The following is a 13,915-nucleotide window of genomic DNA, read 5'->3' as shown; positions in this document are numbered from 1 at the left end:
AAAAACTAATGTAAGACATGAAAGAAGACTAACCTCTTAAGTGGAACAGGAAATAAACATCTAACACTGGAGAAGACCTCATGGTAAAAGTACTTAGTCACAGAGGGAACTAAAAACACTAGAAGTAACAGTGAATTCAAACAGGATAAAAAAACAAACAAACCGGAATTCAAAAGTTTAAACATGTAAAAGTTCAGAGGCCCTGACTGCTGATGCTTCTCAGAGCAGCGGGATGTTGGGGCGGAGCAGAGAAGCAGGCCCTGTGCTTATCTCGTGCTAAGGCTGCACAGCAACAGATGCTGAGTCGGCACCAATGGGCTTGGGAACAGCAGGCCTCCACACGTTCAGGGCCAGGCTAAGATGGTGGAGAGGTTGTGGCATGCCGGCAATGGGCAAGGAGAGATGACGGCCTATGTTATGAACTGGGGAGATGGGCTAAAAGGAGGCTGACTCAGAGTCAGGAAGTGAAGATGCTGGCTCTTCTTCTCTTTCTTCTTTTTGGTTATCCCTGCCATCGTCCTCTGTCACACTGTGTGTCCTTCTTCACAGCATCCATGAATCTTCTCTATCCACTATCACTCCTCTGCACCCGAACTCCATTTAAAACTAATCAGGAACAAGAATTAAAATAATAAACCTGAAACTAAAGTTCAATGTTACACAAATTTGCGACAGGGAATCGGAAAAGCCTGAAACTCAAATGCAACACAAAAACCCTCAAACGACGATGCAAATATGTGAAAATGAGTCTTTGTCTCCTGATCGTAGACTGCGGGCTGTAATCAGTGATCGATGCACTGTGTCAGGTTCAGACTGATGTTGTCTCTTTCAAGAGTGCAGCTGCACATTTTTATCACTTCATCACAGGAGCTGTGCCATTATTTGCTAACTCAGCACTGCTTCAGAGCTGCTTGCACATCAAAACTATCAGGATGTCACAGTTGCCAGCATGGCTGCAGTTCACCAAAGGTGCTGGTATTCTGCTGAAAGCACTTTCAGTAGAACAGCTCACCTCACCTGGCAGCTCACCTTCATAGACATGTCTGATGTTTCATACTCCGGTAAAATACATTGATTTCAGGCCCTTTGCAGTTTTATTAGCCAGCTGTGTGTCTCGGCTTGTTGGTGCTTGTTAATGCAAATGTCCTGCATGGATCGAGCCAGCTCTGGACCTGGTGTCTCCTCTATTCTCACAGAATATCTGAGAGTGAAAGTCCTTTTCAGATTTAATGCGTGCTTTTTGTGTAGAAACAATAATTCAGTGTCAGGGGTGATGAGGCACAGAGCCCAGAGCTGGCCTACCAAAAGGTCCATTGGATTACTTTATATGGTAAAAAAATGTGCTGAAGAATACATCTTGGAATCTGCAGCCTTTGTTAACCAAGGGGAAACACAATGAATCACAGACAGAGGATGTTTAAATTTGGCGCAGAGATGTGAATAATCGTCTGTTTAACAGCTGACTTCCTTTCCTAGCAAAGCATAACAAAGTAAGATTAGTAATCTCACTGGGTCCTTAGCATCTTCCTCTGTCACACTAACCATCTACATGTCCTCCTTCATTACATCCATGAATCTTCTCTGTGTTTGTACCTAATTGAGCCCTCAAAAGACCGTCTACTACATGCCTCATTCACACACACACAGACCTGTGGCACTCACCCCCATTCCCGCCAAATGCCTGGAGAGACTGGTCATTAAACACATCAGAGCTGCTTTTCCACCATCCCTGGACTCGCACCAGTTTGCATACAGGGAGAACCGGTCAACCGAGGATGCGATCGCCACAGTGCTGCACACATTACTGAAGCACTTGGAACACAGGAACACCTATGCACGGCTCCTCTTTGTAGACTACAGCTCGGCTTTTAATACCATCCGGCCATACAAACTCCGTCCCAAACTCCACCAACTGGGACTTAACTCCTCTCTGTGCAACTGGATTGTGGACTTCCTCACTAACCGTAGACAGAGTGTCAGAGTGGGTAAGAACACCTCTTCCACCCTTGTGGTCAACACCGGTGCCCCTCAGGGGTGTGTTCTGAGCCCTCTGCTATACACTCTCTTCACCCATGACTGTATTTCCTCCTGCGCGTCCAATCTCATTGTTAAGTTTGCAGATGACACTACAGTGCTCGGACTTATATCCAACAATGACGAGACAAACTATAGGACAGAGGTGCAACAACTAGAGTCATGGTGCCACGACAATAACTTGGTCTTAAACACCAAAAAGACCAAGGAGATCATTGTAGATTTCCGGAAGAGGGGTCATAACAACCATCTGCCTCTCTTCATTGGCAGTGAGGCGGTGGAGAGGGTGAGCAGTTTTAAATTCTTGGGGGTAACTGTGACCGAGGACCTGTCCTGGGGCAACCATATCACCTCAGTTGCACGGAAGGCCCAACAGCGCCTCTACTACCTGAGGAGACTGCGGAGCGCACACATTCCCAGATCTCTGATGTTGAACTTCTACAACTGTGCCATCAGCAGCGTTCTGACGTATGGATTTCTAGTGTGGTTCCCCAGCTGCACCAAGGCCGATCAGCAAGCACTCCAGCGGGTGGTGAAAGAAGCTGGCAGAATTATTGGAACAAGTCTGCCAGAGATCAGTAATATCTTCCCCACTCGCTGTCTGAGGAGGGTGCACAGTATCCTGCGGGACCAACATCACCCTGCGCGCCACCTTTTCCATCTGCTGCCCTCAGGGAGAAGGTACAGGTCTATACAGGCCAGAACATCCAGACTGGCCAACAGCCTGTATCCACAGGCTGTGAGGCTCCTGAACTCTCTGCCCCCCTCTCACGGACAATAACCATATCCAACTTCTTAATAGCAATGAACTGGTCTGCATTGGTGCATCATATCTTTATTCTCTTCCCCCTCCTGCCCCCCCCCCCCCCCTCTTTCTTAAATAGATAACTATCATATCTGATATCATATCTCACAGTACAATAATATTGAATGGGTTGCATTGTTGTATTTTGTCATGTTTCTCAGGTCTTTGTCTGAATTTCTACGAACATTATTGCTAAGGATTGTCTTATTGCATTGGAGTCACACTGGGTTAAATATGTACACTTGGGTTTTAAGGGGTATTTATTATTTTCTTCTTTTTTTTGGGTTGTATGGAAGCCCCAAACGCAATTTCATTGTTCTTGACAATGACAATAAATAAATAAATACTAAAATACTAAATACTATTCAGCACATTTATCAACCACATAAAACACAGCTTTCACTCATCACTATGCCTGAGTTGCTTCTGTGTAAAGATTCTTAGGCTTGTTGAGTCTTGCTGAAACTGCTGCTGCTGGTCGGGTCGCCTGAACGATTTGTTTCCCCAAATCTCTGATGTTACTTTTCCATCCTCTGTCTCCCCATCAGAAGGTGATGGAGCATGTGATCATTCGTGATGTTATGGTTCATGAGCCAAGAACAATTGTGTGATCTGTGAAAAGCAGAGCTTATGGAAAAACAACTGCACTCTAACCTAGCCTAACTTTAGTGTGCTGCTGACTTTGTAACATGGTGCACCGTGATCACATTTCGAATGGTTAATGAGCACAAAGGTGGATCTATTGGCACAGATGGACGGCCACTGATAGTCCACATTAGAATGAAAATAACAAACACTGCTTTTGTCCATCACATCCAATCAGAAACAAAAGAAGGCGCCGGATGTTATTCTTCAGAGCATTTGTGCTGAGAAATGAGAAGACAAATGTTTGCATTTTCCGCTTTTCTCTTCAAGTGAATTTACCCTCAAAACATTGTTGCTGGTAAAGCTAAAAGACGTGCCAATAATTTCATCTCACTAATGGCATGTCACCATTTTTAATGATGTTTCTTTGTTCTGCCAGGAAGGCCAAATATCTGAGTATTTCCAGATTTTGTTCTGGTTAGTCATGAGTCATTACTTGGAAAATCCATTACATCCGATTGCTGGATATCACTCTGTGAAACTGGTCTGCACTAAAAACCTTCCTGCAATTGTTAAAGTAGCTAACAGATGCTATGGTTGCTGGATTTTGTATGGAAGATGTTTTTTTAATGAAACTTGAAAAGCATTCACCTCCTAAATAACGTTTATGCATGTGTTCAGTACAGAAGGTTAGAAGGAGATCATGTTCTGTCATCGGTCTGCTTCCCCAGGCGTTTCTCTGTTAGTATATTCTTTCCATCATTCCCACTCTCCCACGCTCTAAGACTCAATACCGACATCATTACTCGAGTCCAGTCGTCTTTCATTACGTTTAATTACTTCTAATGATCTCTCCTTATTGAAGCAAAAATTATATCAACACATTTTTACAATGTGAGACTTTTATTTCCAAGGTTAGGATTTCCAAATCAATCACAAAGGAGGCGTTCAGTGTGGAATCAACTTTACAGCTAATTTTACCTACAAACAGCAAGCAGACTCCATCAGCCATGCCTAACTAGTCTGGGAATGCTCACTTTTCCATATAGACTGGTGGTTTACAAGCAGTCTCCACCCAGTCCCTATGGTTGTGTGGTGGAGGCCTTAGGATTGAGCTTTTCTGTTGTGGTTGCAGCTGTTCACAAGCACCAAAATCAGACAATGAAGCTCATGTCTCATTTTACCATTAAAGGCTTTTGAGCTGGAGACATCATCACAGCCAGACGCATGAGTCATACATGATTTCAAGACTAAAAATTCCCCTGGTCTGTAATTCCACACGAACGTGAAGGAACCAAGCTGCTTTTTTTGAAGGTTTCTTATACTTCTATCTTTTTCATGCTCATTGTGATTTATGTGAAGAAGAAAATGTTTCTTTGTTCTCTGCCAGAAAGTCTAAGTTTCTGTGTAGTCGCAGTTTATCTGCTGTAGCAGTTTTTATGCTGGTTAGATGTGTGATCATGTGATCATGTTAGAGAAACAAGTCCAACGTACATTTAAGTCAGATATTTCCAAACGTAAGACCACAGTGGGCCAGTTTGAAAACGGAGCATCTTTGATCATAACAAGAGCTGAAGTTGAACTATTTCCTCCTTTGTTTTCTTTTTATTCCTTTGGATCTCATCCACTAACAGCTATGATGACACTCTGTCACACTTCTCTTTTCATCTTGTTTCTTGCCACAGCAGATCGTCTCACTCCATCTCATCCTGTCTCGGCATCCTTCACTCCTTCACTACACCCGTGAGTCTTCTATGCGCTTTTCTTCTTGTCCTCTTGTTTTGAAGCTCCATCTTCAACATCCTTTATCCAGTATGTCCACCATCCCTCCTCACCCCCTACCCAACCCTGTGGCTTGTCACGTGCTCCAATGTTGTAATGTGGACATTTATGTGCTCTCTGTGCAGAGGAGTTTTTTTGTTTCCTGTTCTCATGTTGTCCTCCCATAGGTGCTCAGAGGTCTCTTTTTTTCCTCTTGTACTTTCCCATTGTTGTGTACTTTTTCAGTGTTTTCTCTGTAACGCTGCCGATCTCCGACTTGTATTCCCATGTGATGTCTTTGTTGTGTGTGTAAGTCGGGGGGGGGTTCTATTCCTCTGCGGGCCAACCTGCTTATGGCCAATAAAGCATTCATTCAAAAAAAAATCCCTTCTCTACACTTGTCCACACCATCTCAACCCTTTTATCTGTAACTTTGTCTCTGATGTACTCATTTCAAATTTTCTTTGTTCTGCTTACTCGTAATAAAGTTTTGGCAACCGTCTCTACACCATGAATGATAACAGCTCTCAATATGATCTTGTAAAACTTCTCTTTCACTCTTGCTGCTGTCATTCTGTCACAAATCGTCCCTAAAACTGGTCTCTACCCACCCCACTCTACATCCACTCTCTTCTTCACCTCTCTTGTTCGCTGTCCAGAACTAACAATCAGCTATCAAACCTGCAGTACCTCTATGGTCCAACAGGGGGCTGTTGGCCCAGCATTTGGAATCACTTGTGTTTCTTGGTCAGGGAGAACAAATGCCGTTGTCATGTCCATTGAATCCATTGGCGATTTCCTCTTATTTCTATAGTATCGATGTGCCTGAGAGAACAGCTGTCACTGTGTGCATGTATGAACTTCTGCATTAGAAATGTGTCATGGTGTTGACTTGTTCTGTCATATGGATGCAGTAAATGAGCAGCATAACAACATGAGCTCTAAAGGGAAGGTATCTATTTACACGTGAAGTAGAGGGCGAGAGGTTTAGTGAAGACCAGTGTTGGGTAAGTTACTTTAAAATAGTAACTTAGTTACATTACTAGTTACTTCTCTCAAAAGTAACTCAGTTACTTCAAGTTACTCGTTACTTTCAAAGTAACTAGTTACTAGGGAAAGTAACTTTGGTTTTACTCAGAATTCTCTTGTTAAAACATGATCCTTTTGTGTAGCAGTGAAAGCTAAAGTTGTCCAGTTTTTATCCAGCTTCAGCTGTTAGCTGTGGCTGCTATCAAATACTCAAACACCACTGCCAAAGTGGTGTTTGAGTGCCAAAGTTCTCCTCTGCAGAGCTCCCGTGCTTGCTGCTCTTGATTTCATGTAACACTCAACCCTGAGGTGGTTGAGTGTTACATGAATATACAATATACAATAAGATAAAAATAGAATACAAATACAAATGCTATATACAACTGAGTAAAAATACAATGATGACAGAAAGGATTATTGCACTTAGTATTATTGCATATGTATGGATGTGTGTGTTTGATCAGTTAAAGTCTTTATTATGGAGTCTGACAGCAGTGGGGAGGAAAGACCTGCGAAATCTCTCCGTCCCACACCGTGGGTGCCGCAGTCTCCCACTGAAGGAGCTGCTCAGTGCTGTCACAGTCTGCTGCATGGGGTGGGAGACGTTGTCCAACAGGGATGACAGCTTAGCCGCCATTCTCCTGTCACTCACCACCTCCACTGGGTCCAGAGGGCATCCTAGAACAGAGCTGGCCCTTCGGATCACCCTGTTCAGTCTCTTCCTGTCCCCAGCAGAGATGCTGCCGCCCCAGCAGACCACACCATAAAAGATAGCAGAAGCCACAACAGAGTCATAGAATTTCTTCAGGAGTGGGCCCTCCACTCCAAACGACCTGAGTCTCCGCAGCAGGTACAGCCTGCTCTGCCCTTTCCTGTAGAGGGCGTCTGAGTTATGAGTCCAGTCCAGTCTATTGTTCAGATGAACACCAAGGTACCTGTAGCTGTCCACAGCCTCAATGTCCATACCTTGGATGTTCAGTGGTTGCAGTGGAGGATGTTTGTGCCTGCGGAAGTCTACCACCAGTTCCTTGGTTTTACTGGCGTTGATCTGGAGGTAGTTCAGCTGGCACCAGTCCACAAAGTCTTGAGTCAGTCCTCTGTACTCCTTGTCGTCCCCATCAGTGATGAGGCCGACTATTGCAGAGTCATCAGAGAACTTCTGCAGGAAGCACTGGGTGGAATTGTGGGAGAAGTCTGCAGTGTAGATGGTGAAGAGGAACGGAGCCAGAACCGTTCCCTGTGGGGCCCCCGTACTGCAGACGACCCTGTCTGACACACAGCCCTGAGTCCTCACATACTGTGGTCGGTCGGTGAGGTAGTCCAGGATCCAGGTAGTGAGGTGATGGTCCACTCCAGAGTTCACCAGCTTGTCCTTTAGAACCGAGGGAAGAATGGTGTTGAAGGCACTGGAGAAATCAAAGAACATGATTCTCACAGTGCTTCCAGCGGTCTCCAGGTGAGCGAGGGAACGATGTAAGAGGTGAATGACGGCATCATCCGCTCCAATGCCAGGCTGGTAGGCAAACTGAAGTGGGTCCAGTGATGAGCTTATTAGGCGCCGAAGCTGAGCCAGGACCAACCGCTCCAGGGTCTTCATCAGGTGGGATGTCAGAGCCACCGGCCTGTAGCTGTTGAGGTCCTTGGGGCGTGAAGTCTTTGGCACTGGTACAACACAGGAGGTTTTCCAGAGCTGTGGGACTCTTCCCAACCTCAGACTACGATGAAATAAAAATATTACTCATGGCAGTTCAGCCATGACCGCTAACTTCAGCTGCTTCCCTATAACAGCTGTTGCTGCCACATGTTTTGATTTGTTAATGGTTCACATCAGATGACCTTCCTGATGCAAAACAAAAGAGGACATGTGTCTTCGGTTATTAACTCTTTGCTTGCTAAACAAATATTCAGATCTTAATCTTGGTCTTCAATGTCATCTTTCTCCTTCAGCTCAGCTCTCCCTCACTACAAGCCTGGACCAAGTTCTACACATGGTTTGATTGACTGAACAACACACATGCGAAGAAAGACATTCCCCCCCACCACCAACCAGACCATTTCTCTGCCTGCATGAGAAGAACTTTCATCAAGGTCAACCCACGGAAAGCTGCTGGACCAACACCCCAGGTCGTGTTCTGAGAAACTGTGCTAATCACCTGGCTCATTGCTGAGCCAGGTGATCACCCCAGCTTGCTTCAAGTCCACCACCATCATCCCAGTGCATCCTCAGTATCCATTTACTCTGCAATAAGTAAGATTGCATCAGTAAGGATGGAGCATGTTTTCAGCTTGTGCAACATGAAAACTCAGTATTACAAGTCACCGGTGTAATTTACATCAGGGCACCTGGCGGTACTTTCTGCCTGATGGAGACATTTGCTTTCCATACACCAAGTAGAGAAAGAGCCAAATTACCGAAATGACGCGGAACCGGAGTTTGTACGGCAACTGTACCTGAAAAATGTAGTCAAGAAATGAATTTCTGTGAATCTCTATTGAATTATGCTATAAAACTCGAAACACGGAGACAAAGACCTGTGAAGTGAAGTAGTAAAGCTTTAGTTATTTTAGTAAAGAGTTTAACCAATCAAATCGCAATGCGCATGAATCTCCCCACCCCCACCACCATAATGTCAAACTGCTTGACTGTGACAAGTAGTCATTGAGGGAGTAGGAGGCAGAAGAAAAGCCGACTCTAGCTTTACAGAAAAAGACAAACGAAAAGAAATAAAAGAAGAAGAAGAAGAATCGTCATTTCACTCAGACAGCGGCTCTATATTTGTTATCATCTATTATGTGTACCTGCTGCTCAGACTCAAAGAAAGCCTCTTTCATTGTTACTCTCTGGGCTTTTATGCTGTGCTTCATTGTCAGGAGTCCCGCTCAAGGTAAACGGATCCATTTATTAAACCACCTCAGCATCCGTGTGTGTTTGGATCGGCGCCGTAACTGTTACATTTGTGGGAACTTTAATGCGCCAAATTCGGTATCACTAATTTGCTGCTTTACTGTGTGTTAATGAAAGTGATGACAGCTATCAGTGAGTTACACTGAGAGTAGGCTTGATGATTCACCGCTAAGTTCTGCACTCGTAATGAGCGTCTTTCCTCTCACGTTTGCGCGTTTATGTAGACTTAATGTGAAGAAACGTTAAATAATCGAACATTAAAAATCAAATCGTATCTGAAAATATGAGCGTCCCGTCTTTGTGTTGAGATCTATTATGGTTGTCTAGCAACCGATAGATGCTTAAACACAGAAGAACAGGACAAAAGGACACGTCGGAACGATGAAAGCTGGTTTATTATTAGGAAAATATTCACATAGGAGCAGAATTACAAAGTCTTAATAGCTTTTTAGCTTTTCTGCGAGATATATTTGACTCAGAACTCTTTTATTTTCTTTTTAAGAGCAAAAAAAATAGGTTTAGATTTAGAAAATGTATATTTATTTATTATAAATGACTCCAAGATTAAATCTGAAAAACCCCAAGAAAATCCCCAGACACTGAAATGGAGCTCAAAGGTTCAGATAATCTGATAATAATCTGTCTGATCTGATTTGTAAAAGATCAGCCTGTAGCTGGTCAGAGAGGTTTGTGACCGTTCTTCATCTCTTCCTGGTTGTGAGGTTAATTATTCAGCACCTCCTGATGTTTCAGTGACTTAAGTCATCATTTATGCTCTGATGATATCAGTATGTTGAAGTTTCTCCCAGAAGCAGCTGTTCTCTGTATTTCCTCTTGACATTAAAAATTAATAGTGAGCTAGAAGGACAACAAGCTGACTGCTTTATTAAATCTGCTGACACTGCATGTGTCTCATCCACAGGCAACAGCTGCTATTTTCCATTTCAACAAATGATTAGCACCACAGAGAGATCAGTCAGAGCCCTGTATCCGCTCTTACTGCACAGACCTGCGATATAACAGGTTAAAAAGTGAAACAAATACTAACCACTCACAGCAGATGGCTGCACCTCCCTGAGGCTGGTTCTGGAGGAGGTTTCATCTCGTTAAAAGGAGTTTTTTCATTCCACTGCCAACTGATTGCCCATTAGAAGAATCGGATTGTTAGTGTTTTTCCAGAAATACTGTAGGATCTTTATCTTACAGTATAGAGCACTTTGAACGGACAATTTTTGTAATTTTAGCACAATATATAAAACGGAATTGAACTGAATCTCTTCACTAAGTTTTTGGGAAAATAAGGCTTTTTTTAAATGAAAAAACAGTTTTTGTATCCCAAGCACAAAAACTCAAACTGTTCAGGTCGTCAGTGTGTAACTCCACAGGGGTCTGTGGGAGTTCGGGAGAATTGATTTTTCGTATTTCCAGGTGAGGTTCTGGTGATTGGTTCAAATCTTCCAATCATCGCCGCTCCAGGTGATGATGTCATCCTGCCGTGTCACCTGGAGCCCACGTTCGATGTCCAGGGTCTGACGGTGGAGTGGTCCAAACCCGACCTGAAGCCCGACCCGTTGGACCGGCTGAGCCGAGTGGAGTACGTTCACCTGTACAGGGACAGGAAGGAGGTCCCCGACATGAAGATGGCCTCGTACTTCAGGAGGACGGAGCTGTTCATGGACGACATGAAACACGGGAACATTTCACTGAAGATCCTGAACGTGTCGGAGGAAGACAACGGCAGATACAGATGTTTCATCCCCAAGCTGCGGAGCAGAGTCAAGTCTGCTGTTGTTGAACTTGTAGTCGGTGAGAAGATTTGTTTTGTTTTTAACTCATTTCCAACTTTTCAGGCAAGTTTCACAAACAGATTTCGACTCTACTGGCTTTTGAGGTGTTTTTTGTTTTGTTTTTTAGATCCAAACAATACTAAAAACCTGACGACAGACAGACCACTGCATCCCCAAATTCTCCAAACTCCAAATCCTCAGGACACGACTCCAAGAAATTGTGAGAGTCCAACAGTCCAACTTTCGTCTGCATCATTTCCATTTGAGAGATATTTTTAGTAAAACATTTTCATACATCAGCAGGTCGGTCCAGGGTCTCTGTGGTCGTCGTTATCTTTGCCTTTATATCAGTTGTGGCTGTCGCTGCTTTCGCTCCATGTTTCTCTGACCGTGTAAATGTAAGAAACAAACAAATAGACACAAACTTGTTGTTGATTCTTGTGTCATCAGATTGGCTAATTTTTCACCTTCTTTCAACAGAAGCAACCAGAGGATGATGAGACGCAAAGATAACCTGGCATTGTTAGGAACGCTGGTGTTAATGGAGCTGAGAGCGTTAGAGCTTTATCTTCCCTGGATCTTCACAGTCAGGTTGGGAATTCAAACCAGCAGCCACAGAGAGACACTCAGGTCCAGCAGCACTGAGATCATCATAAGGTCAGCCTACAAAAGGATGTGAGTCTGACTGGGGTTTGAATCTTGACGCCTCACCTGAACAGCTGTGTGAAGTACACTTATAGAGCCTAAAAACAAATCTAAAATAAAGCCTTGTACTCTTAGGAAACCTTAACACTAAACTAATTTTATATTAAGATCAAATGAATAACAGAGAAGTTTTGCATGTAAGTGGGTTGGGATGCAATGAAGCAATGGTTCTTGGATTTAAATGTGACCTGTGAGGTAATTTTGTTTCCAAAGTGTGATTGTTTCCCACATCGACTCACGTTGGTTAAACTATCTCACTGTGGAAAACACTGAAGGGTTTATTCAAGGTTAAAAATAAATTCCAAATGTGCTTCCTGGTGATCATAAAGAGCTCTGGTCTGTGGAAAAACCCCTCCCTCACCAGTTTGAAATGTCAGGTTACAGTTAAACCATTATACTTAGTTTTATTGGAATTATTTTTAGAGTTACTGGAAATTGTTAAATGCAGAACGATCAGCTGGTTTCAAGATATCTTTAACATGTATTATTATCATTATGTAGCTCCAGTAGCTAATAGCATTTGATTTATTTATTTATTTAATTACTTATTTTCCAGCTTTAGTTGTGATCAAGTGCTGGCTGATATGCATCACCCGCTGGTTTGGAAGGTTGTCCAGGATGATCCCAGCGTCCACTGCAGATCACAGCATGTGAATATCCTGAAGATTTCAAAAGCATCAGCAGCTTTCAAGTGACAAAAACTGGATTTATGGAGTTCATATAGAGACGTCTTTTGTTTTATTGACTGTATTGTGGAAACGGAGTCTTTGGTAGTTCATTTGATCAGATCTGATTGTTTTTCTTACTTCACATGTTTTCTTTTGTTTTTTCTACCATCTTTAATGTCTCAGTGAAACTGAACTGTGAGTTGAGTACTTGGAGTACAGAAAGACCTCCTGCACTGTGTTAATTAACTCCAGCACTTTGTCAAATGTATGTGCACTGATACAGTGGTTCCTTCATTTAACCACACTTGTATTTAAAAGATATTCTGTAGTGACTGGGTTTAAGGTTAAAAGGAATGGCTAATTTATTACATTTATTTTTGAACCTACTACTTGAAAGGTTGGTGGTTCGATCCCTGTCTGTTCCAGTCTGGATGCCAAATATCTGTAATATAATCTATCATTTTCTTATACAGCCCTCTATCAGCCTTTTCCTTTACCCCCTCTCTCTTTGCCTATCAGTGCTACACTCTGCTTTTTCCATCTGCCTGGCTTTCCCACTTTTTCTTATCTAACCTCTTTCTCTGAATATTTTCCCGTACTTCCTCATACCACAGCAAACTTTCAGTGTCTTCTTTCCTCTGTCCAGAGTTTCGCTCAGCACTATGGCTCTATTTTTCCCAGTCATCTGATAACTCTTCCCTACCACCCAGAGCCTTTCTCAGCTCTTATCTGAACTCTATGAAATATTCTTCTTTCCTCAGCTTCCACCATAAACTCCTTGGATCTCCCTTCATTTCCTCTTCTAACTGACGTCCAACCTGTGGGACAAACGCTCTGACAACTTTCAACAACGTGCTGAAATAATGCCAAGTGTCCTTCCTGACCCATGCCTCCCCCATGTCCCTCTTATGATACGCCAAAATCCACACTAATATGCATACGTAAAAACGACAACACAAATTTGACAATGCAGCGTTATATTCAGTATTGGGTAAACAATATATAAGTATTTTTGTAGACTGAGAGATTAAAAAATGCGTCAATGTGAATAACTGAGTCATGGCTCGGGCTGACGGTAGACAGCTGAATGAATTTGAAGCGACATATAATCCTTAACTTGTTTGATTTTAGGTGCTCACCACCAAAAGATTGTTACAACAATCTGAGGGAGCTTTAACCTGGTTACCTGGTTGTGTATCTGCTCTCTGAATTGTATCATGCTGCTGATCTTCTTTCAGGTCATTTGAGTTTTTTAACATTCGTCAGTGTGTTTTCCTTCTTATTACCTGTTGGCATCTTGCTTTGATTTTCCGTGAACAATGTAACAGCACCATCCCTCAGATGTGTGCTATGTGAAGAATTTTTAAACACTTTTACAGTTTAGTAAAAAAAAAAATAAAAATAAAAAAATACACAGCTCCTGCTGCTCGTCATCTTCGCTCACAGACTCAGAGTCTGCTGGTTGTTCCCCGCACAGGACTGAAGACAAAAAGGGGACAGAGCCTTTCAGTCTGTTGCACCAAGTCTGTGGAATAGTTTACCACTATTACGTTTTAATATTTGTGTACAGCGCTTTGTGACCGCCTTTCTGTGAAAAGTGCTTAATAAATGAACTTTACTACTTCCTTACATTGCT

General features: G+C 43.0%; 1 protein-coding gene across 4 annotated transcripts in view; it reads left to right on the top strand.

Moving 5' to 3' along the window:
- The window catches only part of LOC113013697 (uncharacterized), a 39,701-nt gene extending 25,797 nt beyond the window's left edge, over positions 1-13,904 (top strand). For 2 of the 4 annotated variants that reach the window (XR_013906302.1, XR_013906301.1), the window contains exons 3-7: positions 8,162-10,925; positions 11,034-11,126; positions 11,210-11,304; positions 11,387-11,581; positions 12,168-13,904. Coding sequence is in view for 2 of the 4 variants with exons in the window: in XM_026154830.2 (XP_026010615.2) it covers positions 10,754-10,925; positions 11,034-11,126; positions 11,207-11,304; positions 11,387-11,419 (396 nt within the window). In the remaining 2 variants the exon portion in view is untranslated. Of the gene's footprint in view, positions 1-8,161; positions 10,926-11,033; positions 11,127-11,206; positions 11,305-11,386; positions 11,582-12,167 lie in introns of those variants that run through there. The other 2 variants (XM_026154830.2, XM_080298750.1) reach the window with 2 other exon arrangements.
- Positions 13,905-13,915: the final 11 nt, after the last annotated feature.

The sequence above is a fragment of the Astatotilapia calliptera genome, chromosome 3, assembly GCF_964374335.1.
Source record: "Astatotilapia calliptera chromosome 3, fAstCal68.1, whole genome shotgun sequence".
Lineage (NCBI taxonomy): Eukaryota > Metazoa > Chordata > Actinopteri > Cichliformes > Cichlidae > Astatotilapia > Astatotilapia calliptera.
The sequence above is the reverse complement of the archived record's forward strand: the minus strand, read 5'-3'. Positions and strand labels throughout refer to the sequence as shown.